This window comes from Toxorhynchites rutilus, chromosome 2, assembly GCF_029784135.1.
Source record: "Toxorhynchites rutilus septentrionalis strain SRP chromosome 2, ASM2978413v1, whole genome shotgun sequence".
Taxonomy (NCBI): domain Eukaryota; kingdom Metazoa; phylum Arthropoda; class Insecta; order Diptera; family Culicidae; genus Toxorhynchites; species Toxorhynchites rutilus.
Genome location: NC_073745.1, coordinates 268,192,236 through 268,218,959, shown reverse-complemented (window position 1 = coordinate 268,218,959; position 26,724 = coordinate 268,192,236). Strand labels below are relative to the sequence as shown.

General features: G+C 39.1%; 1 protein-coding gene across 2 annotated transcripts in view; it reads left to right on the top strand.

Moving 5' to 3' along the window:
- Positions 1 to 20,264, top strand: part of LOC129767862 (protein Smaug-like) — a 46,970-nt gene extending 26,706 nt beyond the window's left edge. For both annotated transcript variants that reach the window (XM_055769106.1, XM_055769105.1), the window contains 4 exons: positions 3,260 to 3,995; positions 4,057 to 5,275; positions 5,344 to 5,569; positions 18,495 to 20,264. In XM_055769106.1, the coding sequence (XP_055625081.1) occupies positions 3,260 to 3,995; positions 4,057 to 5,275; positions 5,344 to 5,569; positions 18,495 to 19,287 (2,974 nt within the window). In that variant the 3' untranslated portion in view covers positions 19,288 to 20,264. The remainder of the gene's footprint in view (positions 1 to 3,259; positions 3,996 to 4,056; positions 5,276 to 5,343; positions 5,570 to 18,494) is intronic.
- The last annotated feature ends 6,460 nt before the right edge of the window (positions 20,265 to 26,724 follow it).

Genomic DNA, 26,724 nt, shown 5'->3' with positions numbered 1-26,724 from the left:
AAATGAAAGGGCTTGACTTGTAGAACACAGTAGATCATGAAAAATCCAAATCCAAGATGACCGCATTCCTTTTTAATGGTTCCATTCAGCTTGCCCTGTTTGTATGTATGTTTGAGTGTTTTGTAGGGTTGTCCCACATTAACACTTTGATCGCCAGTTCTGGGTGACGGGTGTATTTCCTGGTAGGCCCCGTCACCCAGATGTGGGTGACACTTTTCTCGTTTAATTTGTATAGGATTTTTAAACGGAATTTGACAAAATAGGCACTTAAATGTAAATTTGGGTTATGTAAAATAATCCAAATGTTTTATTTAGCATATACCTACTTTTGATATGTTTGTATGTTTATCTGCATGGTTGTCCCACATCAATAGAAATTTAACCTCCTTCCTGTTGACCGATTGACCTGAAATTTGGAGCACGCCTCTATCTCTGCTCTCGGTATAAAGTTGCGTGTTCCATGATCTTGAAAATTAAAGATAGCGGCTGCTACAAAATGGCGGACTACATATTTTATCAAAACCACATCAAACCCGTATCAAATGAAAGGCCTTGAATAGAGGAACACAGTTATTTATGAAAAATGTAAATTCAAAATAAGCGCCATCACAAAATGGGACACTTTTTTCAATTCATCAATATGGGTATCAAACGAAATGGCTTGACTAGTAGAACACACTTATTTGTGAAAAATCACATTTTAAATTTGCTGTTGAAAAATCAATATATTTATGTCGTCTATAGCAAGTTCTTCTAACATATCATCCAGGTCTTCTCTTGCGTATAGTTCCTCAATATATTAATCGGAACTTGATGAGATAATACTCGAAACTTTTCTTCTAACGCTTCGCACTATTTCGTCGTTATTACTTTCCTCGCTTTCAGATTTACTATTACGCCGTCCGGTGAACATTATAAGGATGAAAAAACACATGTGTGTTTAAAAAATATACATAACTAGCTAACCCGGCAAACTTCGTCCCGCCCATTTACTTGATTAATTCTCGAGTAATGCAGAAATTTGTGTTTTATTTGTATGGCAGCCACCCCTAAGAGAGGGGGGAGGGGTATCTAACCACCATAGAAACATTCATTGCACCCTAAAGTTTCCATATGCCTAATTTGGTTTAATTTGCTTGATTAATTCTCGGGTAATGCAAAAATTTGTGTTTCATTTGTACGGCAGCCCCCTCTAAGAGAGGGAGAAGGAGTATCTTAACACCATAGAAACATTTATTGCATCCTAAAACCTCCACATGCCAAATTTGGTTTCATTTGCTTGATTAATTCTCGAGTAATGCAGAAATTTGTGTTTCATTTGTATGGCAGCCCCCCCTTTGAGTGGGGGAAGGACTGTCTAACCATCATAGAAACATTTATTGCACCCTAAAACTTTCACATGCCAACTTTGGTTTCGTTTGATTGATTAATTTCCGAGTAATGCAAAAAATTGTGTTTCATTTGTATGGCAGCCCCCTCTAAGAGAGGGGGAAGGAGTATCTTATCACCATAGAAACATTTACTGCATCCTAAAACCTCCACATGCCAAATTTGGTTTCATTTGCTTGATTAATTCTCGAGTAATGCAGAAATTTGTGTTTCATTTGTATGGCAGCCCCCCCTTTGAGTGGGGGAAGGACTGTCTAACCATCATAGAAACATTTATTGCACCCTAAAACTTTCACATGCCAACTTTGGTTTCGTTTGCTTGGTTAATTTCCGAGTAATGCAGATATTTGTGTTTCATTTGTATGGCGGCCCCCCCTTAGAGAGGGGGGAGGGGTCTCAAAATATCACGAAAACCTTCCCCGGCCCCAAAAACCCTTACATACCAATTTTCATGTCGATCGGTTCAGTAGTTTCCGAGTCTATAAGAATCAGACAGACAGACAGACATCACTCCATTTTTATATATATAGATATACATAATAGACATATTGTATAATGGTTTTATGGTTTTAGGTGTCAATAAAAATATTTACTTGTTACGAAATGTTGATTCGCACGATAATGTAAGCCATATGTAAAATATTAGCTCATTCGAACTTCATTTATTAGTGTTGCAGAAATTAAAATTAGAGTTTTTTTAAACCGAAAAATCACCGGAAATCGGGTTTTTTAAAAAAAAAAGTTTTATACCAAATGTCTTGAAATTGCATAACACGTCGAGATTTACAGTTGTCTCAGATTTTTTTTTGTCAAAAACCGACTTTTCAGACGAAAAACTAACAAGTGCAAAAAAAGTTTTTTTTTACAATTTTTTTTCGAGATAGCAGTAAATCTCGACGAGTAATGTAATTTGAAGACATTTGGCATCAACATTTTTTTTTTGAAAACCCTGACTTTAGGTGATCTTTCGTTTTTCAAAAAACTGAAATTTTAACGTCTGCATAAATGAAGTTCGAATGAGCTAATATTTTGCATAGGGTATATTATCGTGCGAATCAACATTTCACAGCAAGCTTCGAATGAAACATCGAGATAACTATTTTTATTGTTACCCAAAACCATACGTTTCGTCTCGTATTCCGAAAAAAAAACTAAGTCTCAGAGTGTAGATTTTTGACAACAAAATTTTTTTCGAGATAATACTAGATCTCTGATCCATTTTAAGACATTTGGCATCAATTTTTTTTTCGAAAACCCCGATTTCGTGATTTTTCGACTTTCAAAAAACTCATACTTTGACCCTTTGCGCCACTCTCCCTTAAGTCCGATTGAGCTGATATTTTGCTTAGGGTGTTTTTTCGAGGTGGTGAACATTTTTTATGAGGTAACTTTTTGAAATTAGAGATGACCATTTTTATTGGCATAGTACCCGCATAGTAAAAAAGTTCTACTTTTTGGTCTGTTTTAATTTCAGTAAAAAAACATCGAAAAACAATTTCTTGTAAAACATTTGGCCATTTTGGATTTTTTCGTAAAACAGTATATTGTATTGTAAGGAACTGCATTCAGGTTTCGGGAAACATGAGTTTCTAAAGATACAATTGCAGTTCTTAACATGTCCGTCTTACCCCCTCTTCCCCTACGCATTTTGGAAAGCTCAGCTAAAGTCTTCGAAAAATAAGTTCAAAACGATCTGCATCCCAACCAATTGATTCCAAAATTGCAACATCGATTTTTAAAGAAGCGGTCAATTACGACTTTCAAAATTATGTGATTGTTCATCGGATCTTCTTAATGATTCCCGAAAAACTCTGACACCTGAGTGTACTAATTGAATTGTATGTTTTATCTTATTTGTGTCTGTTTTCAGATCGCTGAGCTACTGGCTTCGTCACCTGGAGGAACACATTGCTTCCTCGTATGCACCAACAACACACGTTTCAACAACGGTAGCGGCTACTACAAACAACAACAGCAACAACCATATTAACACTAACAAACACATAAATAACAATACTAGCAGTAGTAATAACAATAATAACAACAATAGCAGTTATTTCATTCTATCGCCTCCCACCACTGTTGCATCCACAATTAGTCAACCATCGCATGTTGTTGGTGGACCCAACAAGAATCTGCCAGCCGGGAACAAAACTTCTAGCGGTAGTCAACAACAATCGCTACAACACCTTGCCGCTAGTGGCTGGCAGTACATTCAACAGCAGCAGCAGCAGCAGCAGCAGCAACAACAACAACAGCAACGTCCACAGCATCATCATCCGAGCAGCAGTGTTAGTTGCAATCAGCTAAGTCAGCCACCACCACCGCTACCCTCGTCGATCAGCATTTCCAATTCGTCACTACGTTCCAAATCACAGCAGAGTTTGAGCCAATCGAGCAGCAGCTGTTCCAGTTCGAACTCCTGTCTCGAAAGTGCTTCCTCGCAATTGCTACGAGCGAAAAATATGTTATCCAAACTGGACTGGTCAAAGGATGTACCTGGCAGCAAGGAACGTAGCGTTGGTGGCAGAGGTGGGGAAAGTACTGGCAGTACTGGCATTAGGGATACTGGAAGCATGGAGAACGTAACAAAGGAGTTTGCTCCGGTAAGTTGTGTGTTGTCGATTTCAGTGAGAACCCCACAGTACAAATGATCCGCTATTCCAGGTGGCGTTCAGTTTCCCCAGTTCGTCCGGAGGCAATCCACCAATTGGCAGTAGTAACAACAGCGTCAACAGTGGCAGCACTAGTAGTAATAAACACCACCATCTAATGATGTCTTCTAGTCAAACCCAAGGTATCTTGGGCAACAGTGCCAACAGTGGCACTTGCGGCAGCTTGGATTTAAATGGCGGCAGCAGCCTAGGCCATCCGGTGGTTCTGACAGATCTGGACTCAAGTGACGATAACCACTTGAGTTTCAGCAAGAACGGCACGGAAATCTTTGATTACGATTGTGATTATGATAATGAAGAGGAGTTCCACTATTTGGCCCGCGCGGCAGCAGCGGCCGCAACCGGTACGCCCTCCATTAGCAGTAATTCCACTACCGGTGGTACCAATGCGGCTGGTTCCGCGGGTACCTTAGGTACCAGTACAGTAATTGGTTCGGTTATAAGTTGCGGCACCACCAGCAGCGGTTCCGGCAAGAACCGTGTCTCATTCGATGCTAATATTGGTGATTACTTGCGAGTTCCCCCGATTGGGGTTGGCGAGTTCGATTTGGATGGAAATGGTCTGTTGAAGACCAGACGATCCAACAGTCTAACCACGACAGTGAGTAGCACGTGTGGATTACCAGTCGCCGAATTGCATCAACAGAAGCAGAACAACGAATGCCTGTCGGCAGAAAACTTGAGCAACCTAAATAATCTACAGCTTTTGCAGCTCAAACCGAGAAGTTTCTCGCTCACCATGGAGACCCCCCGGTCGACGTTGACCTCCAGCGGATCCGAAACCCGGTTGGATGATTTCAAACAAAAACAACTGGGCAAAATGTACGGACAGTCGAATAACGCCGGGATGGCCAACATTGCACTTTGGTTGAAAAGTCTGCGTTTGCACAAGTATGTGTGGATTTTCTCCAATCTGACCTACGATCAGATGCTGGATATATCGGAGGATTATCTGGAAAATTTGGGCGTAACCAAAGGTGCCCGACACAAGTTGGTTATTTGTATACAGAAACTGCGAGAACGGTATGCTGCTTTGGTGCAATTGGAAAATGATGTTTCGAACTGCGCCAACAATAGCAGTGGTCAACCAAAAAGCCAAATTTGCACTGTGTTGGATGAGATGAACAATATAGTGCTGACGCCGATGAAACCGCCAGGGCAAGACGCTGGTGAAGACATTGCTGGGCAGTTCATCAAAGTGTTAGAAATGGGTATGTACTGTTTTAACGAATTGGGACTTGCGGAACATATAAAATATTAAAAATATCAACTCTTTCAGTTGCTGCAATGATATTGCCTAGAACAGGTTGTTTGTACCAAGAGGATGAATGTCTTGGTCTGTTTACTTGGCTAGTAGACCGGGCGCTGCATAATGATGCATTCCTGTCGAATAGCATGTTGCTCAAGGACTACAAGTACAAGACCAATAGGATCAAAACGCAAATCGCACCAAAGAGTCATTACGCAAAGAGTGCTCCCATGAACGGAAGCATCGCCAAACAGAGGTAAGTAGATAGGTTTGTTGTTGATTTTGAATGTTCGTGGCAACTGCTTTTTATTTCTGTGATGTTCCTAAAAGCCCTTTTATTTTCCCGCCCCATACGCTTCTTTTGGATTGGGAGAGGCTGATTATCTTATAGATAATTTGTATTTCAATGTTATAGTACTTTGTGTGTCTTCGAAATTTTCCCGGTACTGTATTTCTTGTTGCATCTACTCCCGTGTATGGCCATCACTCTAATCCATCACACCTAGCGTGATCTAAGGAATCTAAATTCCCTTTGGCAGTCTTTATTGACTCGTAAATCGTACGAGTAAAGGTTGTGAACTACTTTTCAGTTTTAAGATTTCTCGCTTTAATTTACCATGTCTACGCGCGTGGCGCCTGGTTGCCAACGCTGATGCATGATTTCAGTAAAGACAACGTAGTTGAATTCTACAAATGTATCGTTGATTGAATAAATTGAACTTTATTGAATTAAGTTTTCGAACAAATGTCTAACCATTGAGAACTTATGAATTGAACTGTATTTATTGGTTGAAGGAATTGAACTAACTTACTGGGCAAGAATCCTGACTATTTATACATGAATTTTTAGCCAGGCCTAAATCTATAAGGGAGAGAAAAGATCTCCTTTCCTACTCAGATAACCGAAACCGCCTCGGTTATCTGCCCGCCTATGTGGTACATACAATTCTTCCCACCTGTTTGCGTGGTTATATGTCTATTCCATCCTCCACTACGCCACCCGCGTGGGATCCTAAATAAACATATGCATGTTTAGGTGATTGTTTACTATTCCTTCTCCGATCTTTGCGCCCATTCCACGCGGGATAGGGGGCGAGATCTAAACATATATTTTTATCACTTCTCGGGTGGCCTATACGAGAGACCTTGGGTCTTACCAAAACATGCTTTCCACGAAAAAGGTTTAAGTGGGAAACATTCAGCTAATTGCCAACAATAAAAATTCTAAATCTATTCCTATATCTACGACACCCGCGTACGGTCCCAAGTAAATATTTGTATTATTTGCTCTATTCTCTTTCCTTCGTAAAGCGCACTATCTGATGCTAAGTTTGTTTGCATCATAATTATGCGTCGCTTATCTGAAGCTATATAAACCGAATAAAGAAAGAAAGGAAAAGAAAAACACGTGGTTCCATCCTGCTGGCATTGATTTAACTTGGTCGAATTGATTGAGATGCGCTTCTGCGCTTTTATTTTTTTTAATTATACATTGCGTCTGATCGCACTTCAATTAACATTATTTAATTTCCGGCCCTGCTATTTAAGCTGGGTTTGTAACACTCCCCTTGGGAGATTTTCGAAGGTCAAAAAATCAGAACTTTAAGCGTTTTGAGGCACCCCTAAATCATGTCCGATTGAGGTGAATTTTTGCACAGGCAATTTTCTCGGGCTAATAAACAAAATGTGCATGATCGGTTTTTGAAATTTTACATGACCATTTTCGCGACCACCCAAATATAAATATACAGCCATATCATGCCTAACCGATATAGTGGTTCTCAGATTTTCATGAGAGGTGGTAATTTCGTTCTTTATCGTGAAACATTACACCCATTTTTTTAATTTTTTTTTCACTGGGGTGACCATTTCCATTAGCGTGGTCCGATCATTTGAATCGGTCCAGTAGTTCGAACGTTATGCATTTTGGAAAAAAGTCATTTTTTGGAAAAAGGTAAAAAAGTGATTTTTCGGACCACCCTTAAATGGAAATGGTCACCTCAATGAAAAAATAAAAAGTACGGGTCTAATGTTTCGCGATAAAGCATAAAATTTCCATTTGTCACGAAAATCTGAATCCCTTTCAACATTTGGGAATTTTTTGACTCAAGATTAAGTTTTGCAAAGGGTGTATGGATTTTAGTAAAAGAAATTTTGATAATTCATATCTGAAAAACTATTAGTCCTACCGAATCGTGTCTTAGAAAGAGTTATAGAGTATTGATGTCCAAACGTGAAAAAAATATACACGGAGAAGAAAACTTAGTACTTTTTTTTATTTAAAAAAAAACACGCTATATTTTGATTTGTGCAATATAATTAATCGTCTAGGGACAATATTGGGCCATAATATTGAACGTCTATGGGCCGCTTTAACGTGTTAATGTTCTGCAGTTCAGTTATTCAATATTATTGATTAATAATATTGAACGTCTATAAGCCGCTTAAGCCCCGATTTTTTCTTGCTGCGCTTCCCATTCAACGCGCATCAAGAGTGTTTGCACAATATCAGAGTCGGTCCCAGGTCCCAAAGATACTTATTGTATAAAAAGAAAATAGTCAGAAATTCGACTAGAAAGTAGTCATATTTTGTAAAACATCCGAAAACAAACCGTATATATTGTTATTTTATTATTTTGTAATCGTCAGCCCCAGTCAGGCAACATTTTCCTACCAAAAAGTTCAACGTCGACCCCTAGGGACTGACGCTGGGCTCATTGGGTTTTTTTTCATTTTGGAAATCTTCAGAATTTTCAAAAACCGCTACGGAACAATTCAGATAATAAGATTTTTACACGATGAAAAAAATCAGCCATATCGGTCCACTGGATTATGAGAAAAATGTACAACTAGCAAGGAACTGTTTTAAAGAGAACATCCAAGCGCCAGTTGCCAATTGCATAATACAGGGTAACTTCGATATAACGTACATTTTACTTCCAAAATTGTACGTTGTATCGAATTGTACGTTATATCGATGCATAATAAAGAACTCAGAAACGTAGCTTATATTACTTTATTGTATTGCAGTTTGAGTAAGGTCAATGAATAAATTCAATAAATTCAAGAAGATGAAGCCAGCCTTTCTCATGATGTTTTCCTTCGTATTGTTGATTAAAGTTTGATTCATTTAGAATTCGGAATCACAAAACAGTTGTATTTCGAGATTGGTTAAAGATACAAAACAAGCTTAGTATCAAAATACAGATAATTTATTGTTCTTTCAGAAACAAATATTCAAAACAGGAAGTGGGTTATATCTATGGTATAACCGCAAGTGTGACGTAGGACTATCGTTGATTTAGAGATCATTTGTTTGAAGTTGAATCTGAATTCATTCTGAATGAATGAATATTTGGGGGACTTCGAAAACGAGAGCGTTACGTTGGAGGCACAAGGTTTTATGCATCCAATATTGGATACGGAAATATCCTACTGATGGGGAAGAATAATCTTCAGAAGCTATCCTGTTAATTGCGATTGCTTGAAAAAGCACAAAACCAAATGTATTTGGTCACAGTGTTACGTGGATAGAAAACATTCAAATAAACTCTTTCACATGAATGTATTTTTAAATTCCCAGAGGAACTGGCAGATTATTTTCCGGATCTTTCTCGATGCTGAATGGCATCCAAACGGAAAGAATTCCGTGCGTGTATGTGTGTGTGTAGCGGCTACTTCGATGGTCACCTTCTCTTCTCCTGAAGGATCGGCTTCTCTGTGCTCCCTCACAGTTTAAAACAAACATCTTGCGTTACAGGGCAGATCTCGATCCTTCGTCGACCAGCACCCTCAGCAACGATGTTGTCTTGTCGATGTCCTCACGAAAAATGAATGCGTCTCACCACCAGAATATCGCTTAAGTATGCTTTTCATGCGTGATTGAATCGAGAGAAGGCGTGGTTTACGATGGCAATTTGGAAGGCAAACTAGAGGGGAATGAACTCTCTGAGCTCGGAACATTCGGCGACTGAGCAATAATCGATTGTGAGCGCATACAATATTGGATACGGAAATATCCTACTGATGGGGAAGAATAATCTTCAGAAGCTATCCTGTTAATTGCGATTGCTTGAAAAAGCACAAAACCAAATGTATTTGGTCACAGTGTTACGTGGATAGAAAACATTCAAATAAACTCTTTCACATGAATGTATTTTTAAATTCCCAGAGGAACTGGCAGATTATTTTCCGGATCTTTCTCGATGCTGAATTGCATCCGAATGGAAAGAATTCCGCGCGTGTATGTGTGTGTGTGTAGCGGCTGCTTCGAGATCTTCCCGGGGAACCGTTTGAGGCATCACTCTCCTCCTGATGGATTCCCTTCTGGCCTAAGGTGCACAAACAGTCACTTGGTGACACCGTTCATCCGCGCTTTCATGATAAACGAAGAGCTTAACCACAACAGCGACAACATGCTCCAATCGCTGTTCAATTTGAACTGAGTGGATTTCCGAGCGGCGCTCGCTTTTATACCGATTGTTGATTTCAATAGCCTGTTTTGAAAGCAATTTTAAGACTATTGAATCAAGTTTTTTGATCAGAAAGTAACAAGTATAGAACGCGTAGACATTTTATCTTTCAAATGAAGTGTTTATCATACCATTTCGTTCAGTTGTTTAGGAGCTATTAACGCTCAAAATCTCGGTCTCCGGCGTAACGCTTCCGTTTTCGAAACTTTGATTTTACACCCCGGTATAGAAATGAAAGATGTAGTCCTACGTCAAAAAATTAGTCCTTTGGACTTTGAAAATGTGTACGTTATATCGTGGTAAAATATACGTTATATCGAGTGACGTTATATCGAGGGTACGTTATAACGGAGGTACGTTCTTTCCAAGTTCCCCTGTAATCACTATACTGGCATCCAAAAAATAGAAAATACATCCTCAAATGTATCTCAAATGATCACCTAAATGTCCCTACACTCAACTTCAATTCCAACATCCGAAAGAAAATCATGCAAATCCGTTATTTTTCGACCTTCTAGAGTAGGGTCTCCCCTAACTAACTTTAACAAACTAACACATATAATAAACAAATGAATATTTAATTATTGACTCAGTTCGATTCTAATCGGTTCTTCGAATTTTCTTTGAATTATTGGTTGGATTTGTGTGTATTGAAACTGATTTGAATCAAATGTTGGTTATACACGCCTCCGTCATCACAATTATTAGTTTTGAGCTTGGAGGATAAATCTAAACATTCCCAACACTGAGTATTTCCAACGTTACCAATATATTATCAAAGATACTCGCGCCTAGAATTATTAAGCTTTGCGTGCGTTTTTCTCATATGAATTGCCGATCGTTTGTGTATCTGGATTCAGTTATCCCAACAATAAAACATTCTTGTTACAGTCGATATAAAATTAACTCGGCTTCCTCTATGTGCACGCAACTAGTGCTCACAACAATACGTCCGATACACATCCCAAAGCGTACTGGTGAAAAAGCACAAACGCATAAGGCTAAGGTTACTTTGGATCGGAGTACGCACGAAAATTTGATTGTACGAATAGAAACAAACAATTTTGTTCGATAGAAACTAACGAATTCGATCGAAGCAAGGAGGAAGCAATGTAACCACACCAATACAACTCAATGTGGTTGTTTACTTTCACTATTGCATACAATTCTTACAACCACTTTACTGCATCCAGTGTCACCGCCGCCTAAGATACAGGCTTGTATTACGATCGCAAGAAAAATGTCATGACATTTTTCTGGCGACAGTCATGTATGACAATAACCCGGGTAAACCGATGAGATTCACCGCTTCGTAAGCGACTGTTACGGCGACAGAACAAACGGAATAGCAGACACGAAAAAATCGAAAACGAACAGTCTCCCCGGCTCACTACGGTCGGGCACGACAAATTAGACGAATTCGGCGAAGCACCGACTGTTACTGTATAGTACTACTATATGCATTCATGCTCTGTCGCTTGTATACGAGTGTAGTGCACTCACAGAGACTGTCGATTCAATTCCATACCGACTGTTATGAAAATGCAGTACTTTTGGGATGCCTGGTTCCTGCAGCATGTGATGAGGCAGTGGAGTACGTCTCTGCACCTTAGTGATGGGGAAAATGTGTTGCAGTCTAGAACGCTGCAGATAAAGAGGGGGATATTCCAAGGATTCCCTCATCAACTGTACACGTCGTACACACGTCGACAAGGCCGCTTCAAATCTGTGACTAACGTGTGGTGAACTCTCTTCAGTAGTAGAAGCTAGAGATGGGCAAACCGTTCACGAACGGTACGAAAGAACTAGTTCGCCGAAAAGAGTGATCGAGCGGTCGTTCTTTTTAAAAGAACGGTAGTTCTCCCCACGAACTGATTGCGAGCGAACGGTTTGTGAACGAACTGATTACGTAAGAACGGTTTGCGAGTGAACTGTTTGAGAGTGAACTGTTTGTGAACGAACTGTTTGCGAGTGAACTGTATGGGAAAGAACTGATTGAGAATGAACTGTTTGGGAACGAACTGTTTGAGAACGAAGTGTTTACGGGCGAACTGTTTGCGAACGAACTAGTGCAGCTGAACTGATTTGCGCTGGGCGGAATGGATAAATATAACGAGAACGCTTGTAAGGAAAATAAAACGATTTGTCATTTATGAGCAAAATGCATGTAACGCAGGGTTTATTTTGTTAATGTATACTCAATTTTGGATTAAAATTTAAATTAGATTTTCGTAGTTTTAAAAGCAAAACTATATATTTTCAATTTCATGTATTCTTTCAATTCCGCGTAACAATCATATACTTTCTGATTATCAGAAAAAATCTGGGGGAAGCTGGGGCGATTAATGGATTAGGTAAACATAAAATTTTATAGTGAGGGCATGTTGAGAAAAAAGTTTTTTCGTTGCTTTCAATTCATTGTTTGGCCTATTGCGGGTACGTGTGATTGTTTGTATGATTGATTGTCAGTGAAAATCCCTGCTGATTTTTTTCCCTGAATGGACATTATGAAATATGATCTTACATGGAACCTGTGTGTTGTCCAAAAAGAGAATATGAAAAATTGCACATATTTTGTGCGCATCAAATTATTACATAAAATTTTGTCGACCGATAAACATATTTTCACATACAGTTTGCGACTTTTAAAGAAGCAGCTTATCTTTTCCCACTAAATTTCAAAAATATAAATCCCATACGTACACTATACAATCCAACGATATCAATTAATAGCTGTCTATTGATGTTGGGTTCCAGCTAACATTCTACGTTGTTCTTATTACCGCTGAACGAAAGTGCGAAAGAACGGTTCAAAAGAACTGATTCACTTAGATGAACGGTTAGTGAGTGAACCGTTCATCAAAGTGAACTGTTTTGCCCATCTCTAGTAGAAGCCGACATGATAGCCATCCAGGACAGGATAATGCCCACGAGAAACTGCAGGCGGTACGTCTGGCATCAAGACGTTGATGACATTTGTCGGGTGCGCCATCAACCAGGTGAAACATAGCGCACATTGTGGGAGGTTGTCCTGTTTTGGCCAACGCAGCCTACACCGAGCGTCACCACAACGTGGCCCGCATTGTTCATCGACAACTGGCGCTGCAATGTGCTTTACTGGAAGACAACGTACCAAAATATCGGTACCTGCCTGCACCTGTCCTGGGAAATGACCGTTTCAAGCTATATTGGGATCGCACTGTTCTGACCGACCTCTCCATCCACCACAACCGCCCAGATATCATGATTTACGACAAGAGCGACCGCAAAGTCACCATCATCGATGTAGCTATTCTACTGAACCAAAATCTGGAGAAGACCCACTGTTGCAAAATTTGCAAGTACCGATCATTGGCCGTGGAGCTCAAGGAACTGTGGGGGCTAAGGAAGGTCCCAAGAATTGTTCCAGTCGTTCTCTCTGGAACTGGAATTGCCCCAAAAACACTTCTGGAAGCGCTGAAGGTGATGAATATGGAGAAGGAATTGGACGGCATCCAAAAGTCGATCATCCTTAGCACCTGCGCGATTGTTCGACAATTCCTCGCTCATGACTAGAAGAGCACGTGCATTCCGCAGAGCCTAGTCCCCCTTTGGCATTCAGAAGCCCGGGGCAGGTTAAAACTCTGGCTAGGTTCGCCTAGTTGAGAAGTGTGACAAGTCTGCCAAAAAAAAAAAATGAAAAAGACAATAAATAAGAAATGTTTTTTCAATACTCGAAAATAACTGCATTTAGAAGGGCATTGATGAAGAGCTTTTTTTATTTTAAATTACATCTGGATTCATAATTTGTGACTAAAAATTAGTGTTAAAATACAAAAATTCGAAGTTTCGAAAATTCATTCATAAAAATTCGATGTTCCATAAAGTTTGTCATAAATAGTTGTACCGTCTGAAACTGTGTATTTAAATTTTCTACATGCTTTCTATTTTATATGAAAAAATTAAAAAAAATTCAAAATATGTATTTTGGATATTGCAATTTAATTTTTTTTTGTAAATAAAAAAAGCGTACTAATTTTTTTTTCTCTGTATATTTTTTTCACGTTTTAACATCAATACTCTATAACTCTTCCTAAGACACTATTTCGGTACGACTCATAGTTATTAATAGTTATCAAAGATTAATCTTACTAAAATCGATACGCCCTTTTCAAAAGTTACACTTGAGTCAAAAAATTCCCAAATGCTGTGGAAAACTCATATTTCCTCCAACCCAAAAGGAATACAAGCTTTCATTCGAATAAAAAATACTCATGTTTTGTCATTTGTCGATTTCATTTGGAATTGCTCTATAGCAGCGATACTCAGTCTGCGGCCCACGGGCCGCATGTGGCTCTGTGGGTTCTTCTGGTTGGCCTATCTGGCATTACTGTATTTTAAACTATTTAGTACACGTGACTATAACGGAAATTCATTACGTTTTTTCATGCACGACTACGTCTTTCAGTAATGGTACCAAATCACAAAACTTCCAGATTTCCAGTTTTCCAGATTGGCCTTTTTCAAGGCTAGAGGCGAATGAACTGAGCAATTTTAAAGCCTTTTAATTTTTAATCATGATCATCATTATTCAGCTAGCAGACAGCAGTCTTCCTCACTGATGAGTTCTCAGCTGCGCTGATGAGTTCGAGCTGTTCTGCTCGAAACAAAGGAAGAATAGAAGAATAGAAAATGGATATCGCACATAGTGGTGCAATTTTGATAGGTGATGCTACTGCTATAGAGTAATTAAACGTTCAGACTCTCAGACTATCGCAATCCATTCGCCTCTAGCCTTGAAAAGGTCAATTGGGAAAACTAAACTATAAACTCGGCCTTGAGAAAGGCCATTTGGAAAGCATTGTTGCTGTTACCATCATGTCGATAGCTGGATGACCGAACAATCGTGTCTCAAGTATGCGTTTCGGTTTTTTTTATTTATTTCCGGAGGAGACTTTAAACCTTTCGATTCATTCGTCTCCGACAGTTACAGTGTCGGACAAAACAATAAGACCAACGCTCATCAAATCATATAAAACTGCGATACTCATAATGGAATCAATAAAATCAATGGTTCTAATCGTGGGAAACTTGTTTATTAAGACCGTAAAAGAAACAATACAGTTTAAAAGTGTTTAGAACGTTGTAAATAAAATTGCCCTTCTAGCAAACAAAAGGATAAACAAAAATAAGCGACAAAAAATAGGACCAACTATCACTTTCTTTGGCAAAGTGTTCTTTTTAACCCCAATCGTTAGAATTTGGTGGTATAACCATTGTTCCCGATAACTTCACGTACTCTCCGCGGCATAGACTCAACAAGGCTTCGACATGTGGTGACAGGAATAGCGTGCCATGCTTCCTGGATTTTGGCCCACAGTTCTTCCTTATTCTTCGATTTCGCAGGACTGATGGACTTCTTAACGATCTGCCATAGGTTCTCGATTGGATTGAGATCAGGTGACTGTGCCGGCCACAGCATAACGTCAATTTTGTTATCTGCAAACCATTTTTGACCGATCGGGCAGTATGCTTTGGGTCATTATCTTGCATAAACTGCCACTTCAGCGGCATTTCCCATTCCGCATGTGGCAGCATTACAGTTCTCAATGTCTCAGCATAAAGGTACTGATCCATTATCGATTTTATCCAGAAAATTGGACCAACCCCGTACCACGAAAAACATCCCCAGACCATAATATTTCCTCCCCCATGTTTGAATGTTTTTATTGTGTACTGAGGCTTGAAACCAGAGTCCATAGGAAGGCGAACCCAGCGTTTTCCATCGGATCCAATCAAATTTACTTTTGTTTCATCAGACCATAGTATATTCCGCCATTTCTTACCATTCTCGGGTCCAATCCAGTCTAGATGTTCTTTGGCGAATTTCAGTCGAGCTTGGAGATGCTTACGTGTTTGTTACGTGATTGGTCTTATTTATTTGTCGCGCGGTTATTGACGCTTGCGCAGCCTTCGACGCCTCGTAATCGAAATGATTGTTTCCGGTGGCTTGAAGTGTGTGTAACGTTTTGTCATAGTGGTACACGTGCTCGCCACTAGGTCGCATGAACATAATTCAAATTGACGGTTAAAAGGCTTGATTGAAGATTTCATTAGATTGCGGTCTTATTGTTTTGTCCGTCACTGTAAGTGTGGAAGTGTGGTGTTTTTTTTACGTAGAACTACGTCTTTCATTAAGGGTGCCAAATCAGAAAACAGTTCACGTTTTTATGAAATAAAGTTAACGTTAATAACTATTTTTGCCGCGAACGGATTTTGACGATTTACATACTAAACGAATCGGAAATTCTCTAAGATTTGTTTAATATGCTATACATTAGAATCCCCTGGTTTGTAAATGGTTAAAATTCATGAAAACTTTAAGCGCTTCCATTTTCCCATACATTTGTTCTGTCCATTTGTGTGCTTTCCCGAACAGAGCTGTCAATAACAAGCAACTTATCGACGACCAACGGAGGGGAAATCGTAGGATTTAAAGTCTCCGTGAACAAAGGAAAAGTAGAAGAATGAAGGGGAATACTTGCCTAGAGTATAAACAGTGGATCTCGCTGAGGCAAACTTTCATTCGGTATCGGACTGTTGAGCAATCCAGTTCACTTTGCTTTCGCTGCGCTTCGATCTAAGATTGGACCCCACCAGTGGTAATCCAACTTGGATATCGTCGTTTGGTTTTTCTGTTCGTTTTTCGCGTTATTCGTATCGTGTGTTTTTTCCCGCGTAATAAATTGGACGCTTCGCGTAGTGTGTGATGAGCAAGAAGAAGAGGAAGGCAGGCTCGAGCCGTGCAAAAAACGAACGCATTGCCACGGGCAATAAAATTTCGAGGCAAGCGTCATCTAATGATGCACGCGATGTTGGTGTAGTGAAAAGCGCTCGCACTGTACCGAGCCTTCACGAGTGTGACACCGCATCGAACAACAGCGAAGTAGGCAATTTCGGCGCGTCGGTCGAAAATGTAAACGCCGTTAGCCCGGCAGCAACCAAAATCAAGCTCCTCCCGCTGGTGGTGAAGGCGGTCGCTCTTGACAAACTCATCAGCGAATTCGCATCGATGGGTGTTACAGCAGAATACAAGCTGTGTGGCATAATTCAGTATTTTTCCAAGCAGTTAACATTGTTTGTTTTTCGACATCATATGGGCTTCGTTGGTGCCTTTGAAAATGCATCAATGCATTAAACTGATGTTATGGCGAAGCAGGCGTTAAGGTTGTGCACCAAAAATTATTTGGGGAATACCAAGCATCTTGAATGTCTTACTGGGATGTTATAAGTTATTTGGGTTCGCGTGCCAGTCGCAAAACTGCCTTCAACTAGGATTGCATTTTGCGATAAAATTGATCATAATGAAGTATTGCTACTGTTTTCGAGGTTGTTGATATTAACAAAAAGAGTTTATTTCGCTTATTTAGTCACCAAGAACGTAAATGTCTGGAATTTTGTACGTGATTAGGTTTCGCTTGCCAGTAGCAAAACTTCCTCCACTAAGGGTGACAGCTGCGCTTCTCTCGAGCATGAGAAAATAATGCAACTTTTTTCGAGGCCAGTAATAACAGAAGCGTTTCTTTTAAGAATAGCTCAAAATGATGAGAGCTCTGTATGCATGCTATGGCGAAGGCTTGTTTGGCGCTTGGTTCACGTTGTACGAACGATGCCTAGAGGTGCAATTCCTTTGAGGCAATACTAAATAACATGTAGCATGATATTTGATACTTGCAAGTGTTGTCATTGTTGTTGTTTCCATGCGATGCCAAATATATATGTAGTTATGAGATATGGAGTAAAGGTGCTGGTGCAACATGTATATAACCGACTGTAGCCGAGTCTATGTCAATTGCGAAAAAGGCCACCGGAATAGCGTTCGAGATTAATTTTCAATGCATTGACATGATATTAATTGCCACATACGATCAGCCAGTGTATTGTTTTGCGAGGACAAGAATGAATCATCAATCAATTATCGTCAACTGATTCTACAATGAAAAAACCATTTCAGAGATTATTCTACTAAGCAGTTGTTTCTAAAATTTCACAGCATTATAGAATAATATCCGAAGGTATAAACAAGCGACTTATATAAAATAACAGCGTAGTTCTACGTCAACAATGCGGTCGAATCTTGGACACAACCTCCTATAATTTTTTTTAATTTTGTGAAGAAGGTTGGAATGAATGTTTTTCCAGGCCATATCTCAGTTTAGGCGGACCTGATGTTTCACACAACGCCATCTGTTTTCTATTGAGGTGTAACTTTAGCACAACTGTACTAAACTATGCTTATATGTTATAACTTCGTCAACTCACATACTGACCATACTGATTGAAGACTATGACCCCATGACTCCATGGATAGGAGTTTTCCTGAGTTTTTCGGGCACAGTTCTCACTGATCATGTGTCTTTGATTTTTACGTTTTACGACATCTACCATTGACTTTTATGTTACGTTTTGTTGTCTGTAGTTATCAGCGATTTAAGGTAGCGCTCATCAAAAGCTGTTGTTCTGTCCAATCTTCAATTTTCAATTTTCTTAATCTGTATAGAACAACAGAAGAGAATCTATACGGAGGTGATATTAAGAACTAAGACTCTTAATAACTGACGTATTTTTAACAACCAAAAAATAATTATCTTGTCTAGTTTCATTCTCTAAACATTCTCTAGTGTACGTTCCAAATCATTAAGCACAATCCTTCATTTCACCTTTTTGCAGGTGGACAGTGACCAACAAGCACAAGCCCGGGGGTCCCGTTGAAAGTGGCCCGAAGATAGCTCATCGCAAGAGCTCTCTGCAGTATTTCTCTTCTCCGTTGCAGCAAGCGCAATCGTCCCAGCAACAACAGCAAACGAGCACATCCTCCACCTCCAGCAGTCATCTTCAAGCGATTCCACACCAATTCTTCAACCACACTCCGAATTCTGGTAGCACTGCTTCTTACAATAGCAACTATAACAAAAGCTCATCCTATCCTAGCTTTGGTGCGAATATGCCCAGCGGTTCTGTGTCGAGCAGCAAGACTTCGACTGGCGCCAACAGTATCAAGCACAACTCCCAGCTTCCTCAGCAAAGCCAGGTATCGGGCCAAAAGCAACACCAACAACAACAGCAGCAGCAGCAGCAGCCAAAAAAACCAGCACATCTCTCCCAGCAGTCTGCCCCTCCCCAAGGCAATTTTATGTTTCATCGGCATTCACTGAACAATATATCAACCCAGCAGCAACAGCAGTTTATCCAGCAACTGCAAGGCCAACAGCAGCTCGTTCCGTCGATTTTCCTGACAACTATGGGGAACGGTGCCGCTGCTTCCGGGAATGGAAACAGCAGAAGTAGTGGTAACAACAGTGCAAAAACTTCAAATCCACAGCTGCCAAGGGAGCAACAAGCCAACAGCCGCAATGAACCGAACGATCTGCTGGCCAGCAAAAGTCAGAATAACAGCATTGGAGACATTAACAGCCGGTTGGAGTTCCTCTGTCTGCAAATGACCGAGCAGGCAATCAACTAGAGGAACCGGAAAAGAAAGAAAGTGAGGAGCAATTAGGACTTCCTTCTCCTCTCAATCCTGGCCGGAAAAAGAAAATTATTTATTTGTGTTAAACTGTACAGGACAATGTACACCCTGTTGATAACGAATTCACTCCAGGCGAGGGATCATAGTTAGCCACCGACAGTGACAAGGTTGGTGCTTTTGGGTGTACAAATCATCTACGAGTTACAATTGTATTTTTTTATTAGAACTTTGACGCTCTTGAAATTATAGTAAGCTTTAAACGAGTAGAGAAACAATAATCAGAAACAGAAGTTAAAATATATTTCTATAATCTATAGCCCTACCCGAGGCCAGCAGAGCCCTATTGTGAAGAAAGCACGATTATATGTTGTCATTCTGTTACGTAATTCTGTGAGCTAAATTTGCTTGTTTAGTTATATATTTTTAACAAGAACGTAACTACGAAACGAGGACGCAGGAAAGATCCTTCAGAAAAAGCGGGTATTTGAAAGTGGTAGTATTTTTGTTATCAATTTTTTTTTCTTTTTTTAATTTGTCCGTTCCGCTAAATTTCAAAAAAGAACTATTTATAACCACACACACACAAACACTAAGATGTAATGACATCCCTTCTATGAAATGAAACAAAAACGCAGTACCGCTGGGTACGAACAGTTGATATATATTCTTTAGAACAAAAACAAGCCAATTGTGTAGGTAGAAAAAAAACTGTAAGATGCTTAAAATCTTGGAACGAAAGGCAGGTGCATGAACAAAGTCCTAAAAAGGAATATACTAAACGAAAACATCATTGTGATTGTAAACTTTTTTTTCTGTTTTGGCGGTATAGAGTACTATTTTTCATATGTGTGGCAAATTTTGTGCTAAAGTTCGAACCACAGAAATGAAGCAAAACTATTTATTCGATCGTGTAAGGGGAAAAATAAAAAAATAAATAAAGTAAAAGTAAAAGCTGTTCGCGCACTATTGTACTAATCGTATTTATTATGTCACTTTAACTGTTAACGATATTGAACGTTCTAAGCGAAAGCGTTTATCAAATTCCATAGGAATTTAGATTTCTTCTTATTATTTTTTTTCGCTCACTTCAAGTAGTAGTTGATGATGATTATTTATTGTTTATCGGAGTTTGATATCGTATAAGTTGAACCACAGAGGTATCTTTCGGGTTTTCTTAGGAGAGATACATATCCATTCTATTTAGAAACACGGAACACAGGTTAGATTCGCTAGCGGATTTCGTAGTACTAACGAATAAACCATAAAGAGCAAGCCAGAACTACCAACGCGAAGAAATGTTCAATTGTTTAATTGTAGATCAATCAAGCAAGTAGCACGTCTTCGGGAGAGTGAATAAAACGCAAGTGTTGTTATATATATTTATTGATAAAATGTTTTTTTTTGCTTTGTTGCTTTCCATCGGTACTGAATACAAAAAGTCATACACAGATGAAAAGGGTACTGGAACGGCTAATCGGGAAGCATCAGTCACTATGAAGAACGATGGGAAGAGAAAAAAAGAACGAATATGTTGATTAGAAAAAAAATCAAATCTAGAACAGGGGGTTAACAAAATGAGAAAGTCTTTGAGGTGAGTAGGGAACTTTAACTACGCAAGAAAGAATAAAGCAAATTTAGTATTGCAAAATATTTATTTAGAGTCAAACGAAGGTTTTTTTTTTGCTGTCCTCCGAACTTCCTTTTATATTGCTACGTGATTCCTGGATTGCCTCATTGGTTCAGATCTCGGTCAAATGATTGACTTCAGATCGATTTAGAGCAGCGATACCTAACCTTTTCTTTATAGGGACCACAAACACGTGCTTGTCATGGTTTCGCGGGCCTCAAAAAAAAAAGTAATGTGTCTAATACACGACCGTATAGTTCTCGTAGAACCACGAAATTATAGCCGACGAAAAACAAACATTACAGAAATTCAAGAGTAAAAATCTTTGGGCGTCGACAGCAACCGCTGCGGAACAAATTTTCACCTTCAGTTTTCCACCGTAAAACGGCGCTAAATGGCCGTTCTCAAGTGTTTCCAAATTGGCGAATTAACCCAGGCAATTACATATTTGTTCTTCCACCACCATTTGGTAACGTATAAAATGAACAATTCATATGTGTGATTCAATCATACACAACAAATCTCCACATAACTGTTTGGAAACCGCCGCGATATGTCCTATTCAATATTTCTCTCCTACTTTGCTTCTGCCGGTCAGTGCAAGCTATGCACTATGCGCATATTCTGATAATTTATTCTGAGGCGTAAAATTTTGCACGTCTGTTCAACAGGATAAAAACATAGAAACCAGGTCGAGCAAAATATTGGAATGGTTTGTTTGAAAACCCCATAAACGCCAATTTTATCAAAATCGACTTTTTGGCAGTTTTTGGGTACCAAAATCGACTATCAAAATTTCAGGAAAAGTTAGTTCTACGAACTTCCTTAAATCGGGGTTGCAAATATTCGTTTATTTGAGAAACCCCATAAGGGGCTGTCCACATACCACGTGAACAGAAAAAGCACGATTTTAAACTCCCCCCTCCCCCTCCGTGGACAAGCGTGGACATTTTCATACCCCTCCCCCTGTTGTGCACGTGGACATTTTTCTTGATTCGGGAAATAACTGAATTGCGCACGAATTAAATTTTAATTCCATTTAAGTTTATTTTGTTTCAAGTTTTACTTGCTGAACCCTGCCACGTTTGCCGTGGCTCATTGGTGTTTTATGACAGAAAAATGAGTAGTAAAACAAAGCAAATATTCCATATGAGTTTAATTTTGAAATACTTGTATGTTCTTTGTTTTTTGTTTTTAAATGGCTTTAAACTGTGCAGTTCATTCGCCTCTAATTAAAATACTTGTAATACTTTGTTTTTCTATTATCTTAAAGGCTATCTGCTATCTGGTTTGTCAACACGGAAACGCACAATATCCAGTTGAACAATCCGCATCCGAAAATAAATTACAAAATTCCAAGGATTGATCTTGAGCAAAGCCAATCGAATAAAATTAAATAGATTTTAAATCACTATCAGATACAATTTAAGCTCATGATTTTTGAACACATGCAAAGAATTGTGTTGCTGTCACATAGAATACATATTCAATACTAGAAAGTTAATTTACTTTCACAGATTTATTTCAGAAGTGTGCTTATTTCATCTGGAAATCTTGAAGCTTCTTGAGGCGTTGGCAGTAGCAACAACAATTTTTGAAGTGGCTCGTATGTTGTGTTATAATATGAGCTCCATCAGAGCTCGAGTTTTTGAAGCGCACAAAAACGAACAGAACGATTTTATATTTTATACATAGACTCTTTTTCTATCATTTAAAAAGAATTAAAAAAAAAGATAAAGTAGGAAGCATGTACTGATATCTATAGATCCTCACTTGACAAAGGATGAGGAGTAAAAGGTCGAAATTTTTCAGAGATTTCGGAACGCCTGAATCTTCGATATAAATGTTGACATTAAGATAAAAAATACAGCATTTTCAAGCTATAAATTTCTAGTGTGTGATGTGTATATGTGTTGTAGATAAAATACTTTGCAAGAAAATATAAAGCGTTTATAGTTTGTTTTCAAAGTTTCTCTAGATTTTGAGAATATATGCTTACAAGCAATCCAATCAACATGATTATTTCGCGTCCATTTGATTCATAAAGAGTTTCAGTAGAACTATTTACTACAGAAGTATTCTCTATCGAATGAAAAATTATCCTTTGATTTCGAATTAAGAATATTTCATGAAATAATGAACGCACAGCAAATCGATGGTCAAATCTACTCATCGCAATCTTGGAAATATTTAATACATGGTCCAGTTGATGCTTTGACGAATGCATTATTTTATAACAGAGTTACAGCGTTTCAAAGATCACTCAAAACATTTTCGACATGTGGTTGGCGAGCTTCAATTTGGCTGATAGAAACAATCCAGTATATCATGCATTTTTGGAAAATTAATAAAAAACACAAAATTTTAAGTTGGTTCCTTACATTTAACAGTTGATCCTGGGTTCTATTAATTTGAAAGTCATGGAATCTCAACCATTATGGAATCGTTTAATTTTTATAGTTTTGGCTATGAGGGCTATGCATACCCCGTAACTATAAAAGTTCGATCATAGGAAATAGTTGGTCATTCACCATTTACGTGAGATATTTTTATAGTACAGATTTCACTGAAGAAGATCCATGATATGAGAGAAAATATATGAACGTTTGACTGGGCAGCACTCTCAGGCTTCTCAATCCGTTTATTGATAAATACGGAGAGAAAATTCTTCCTGTTCACGTGGACTCCCCTCCCCCCTCTCCGTGGACAAGAGTGGACATTTTCTTACCTCCTACCCCCCCCTAAAGTTGTCCACGTGGTATGTGGACAGCCCCTAAGTCTGTGTTTCTAATAATCACCTCGGGCAATGCTGCTATAGATCTACAATTTCAAACTCAAACTCAATTTAACCCGAATGTCTTCTGATTCAGATTGGGACCTGAACGTGACCACGAAACGAATCGTGTTGGGCGGACAGCAGAATACAAAGCAGAAGTCATAAAAAATGCAAGAGTCAATGGAACAATGTACAAGAATAGGAAAGTAAGGGATGTACCAGCTGTGAAAGTAGGAGCGGATTGCACCTGCAGATAGGTTTGCTTGGTTGAAAATACAAGCGAACAGGACTGAAACTTACAAAACTTCATCGAAATCAAACGTCATCGGAAGAAAAAAAATTAAGGATGGAGGTAAACCATTCAGAGGAAATACTTATAGGTACAATGTTCCGACACTTCAAGGACATGGCGGTGGAAAAAAAAATAATATACGTGACGCCTACAGCAGTACTTTTTGGCTTATGAAATCGATACTAGATCGATTGAGTCTTCCTGCCAACCCTACATAATTGGGTGGAAAAGTTTCGTTCAACATAAAGAAAATCGAGGACATCAGGAAGATAAGAGCCTGTATTCCGAATGTAGATTATATAACACAGAACCCCGGGATGAACATGGCCAATAATCGTGGAGGCGATCTTCTGGCGTAGTGGTTAACATCCGTACCTCTCACGCTAAAGGTCACGAGTTCAATTCTCACTCCCAACATTCTTCCAACGGAATAAATCCGTTGGTCCAAGTGATGAACCTGCATAAGGCTGAAAATTACTATAATATAGCAATGAAAAAAAAGGCCAACAACGCAGCCTACACCGAGCGCCACCACAACGTGGCCCGCATTGTCGATCGACAACTGGCCCTCCAATGTGGTCCATTGGAAGACAACGTACCAAACTACCGGTACCTGCCTGCACCTGTCCTGGAAAATAACCGTTTCACTGGGATCGCACTGTTCTGACCGACCTCTCGATCCACCTCAACCGCCCAGATATAATGGTTTACGACAAGAGCGACCGCGAAGTCACTATCATAGATGTCGCTATTCCGCTGAACCAAAATCTGGAGGAGACCCACGGTCGCAAAATTTGCAAGTACCGACCATTGGCCGTGGAGCTCAAGGAACTGTGGGGGCTAAGGGAGGTCCCAATAATTGTTCTAGTCGTTCTCTCTGGAACTGGAATTGTCTCAGAGATACTTCTGAAAGCGTTGAAGGTGTTGAATATGGAGAAGGAATTGGCCGGCATCCAAAAGTCGATCATCTTTAGCACCTGCGCGATTGTTCGACAATTCCTCGTTCATGACTAAAACAGCACGAGCATGCAGATACGTGCATTCCGCAGAGCCTAGTCCCCCTTTGACATTCAGAAGCCCGGGGGCAGGTGAATATTCTGGCTAGGTTCGCCTAGTTGAGAAATGAGACAAGTCTGCCAAACAAAAAGGCCAATAATCCAATTCCAGTAACAAGGCTCATGAGATAATAAAACCATTTGAAAGGTTGCTTGTAAATAAAATTTAATTTATTTAATGAATATACAATATTCAGATGCCCTTTTTTAGCAGCTGCAAAAAAAAACTATTTTGAGTGTTGCTTGACTGTAAAATCTGGCAATAGTTGGCAAAATCTGAAAACAGCGCAGATGGTAAGCGCGTCGGTTTTCCGAGCCGAAGGTTGGGGGGGTATGAATTCCGTCGCTGCCTAAGGTATTTTTCGGGTTGGAGATTCGTATGACAACCCTTGGGCAATCAACATATTGTTGTGCATTATCACAAAATGCATGATTGAATACTAGAAAAACATTAGTTATCCTCAATTAGGAACTGTGGAAGTGTTAATAGTTTTCAAAGCAGTTTTCGAGCTGTAGAAAAATGTTCTTGGACAAATAAGTCACAAACATCACTCATACACAGATATGTCAACCGCTCTGATTTTTCAGGGTTTCCCAGACTTGACTTTCTGGCCCTGATATCCTGACATATTTCGGACGCTTAAGGCATATGATGCAGAAAACAGATCTCAACTTTATGCACAGGTTTTATTTGGTTGATATTTTTAATAAATTAGTTCAATATGCTTTTAAGCTTTAACTTTGGTACCTATTTTTTTAGCCCATTTCTTTATTTCTGGTTCATTAGCATATTAGCTGTAACAGAGTCGAATTTTAATCGTGTACATGTCACATGTTTGTCCTATCTATAAATAGAACATTACTCAGTTGCCATTTTTCGGCGTAAGAGAATTCCTTCTATACCATATGGTACATTACACACTAGCCATTTAGGCGTAAGAGTATTCTTTCTGTCCTTCCATTATCCGGTTAGACCACCAGACAGCGGAGACAGCTGATATGATCATTATTGTGTTATTCACAGCACAACAGCCCGATGTTTTTCTTGTTGCAAGCAAAGATTTCATATGGATAGAGAGAGGCTAGGACTCCGACACTGAATCGATCTCCATCGCTGATTATTGTTGCGAGTTATTCTGTAACAACGCAAAGATGGTCACAATTAGGACCCTGAGTTTTGGAACTCACGATCGATCGCTTACTAAGCGAACGCGCAACCAATGCACAATGGTACAGGAGATGCATTTAAGTGGAAATTAGCATTTTGAGCTCGACAGTTATCCTCTAGACACAAACTGTCTTAGACAAAGTTATTACTCATGATAGAGCGTTCGTTTTTCTGTTGTCAAAAATAGGGTGACCAAAATTGTCGATGAAATAAAAAATCTAACTTTCTTATCTTTAGAGATAGAGGTAAGTATAGTTCGACAATGTTGTAGCTCCAATTATTTGAGACATCTTTGTAGAACAAAGTTTTTCTCTATCTCTTGAAATAACCGATATAGCGCTTTTTTTCTAAGTCACGTTAAGGTCACCATGAAAAAAAACTGTTTTTTCGCTCTAACTTTTATATTTCAAATTTTATATGCAAACTGTCTTCGAAAGACTTTTAGAGCTTACTAATACAAACATTTTTCGATGCAGAACTTTTCAATATCTCAACTTTACTCGAAAGTTATTG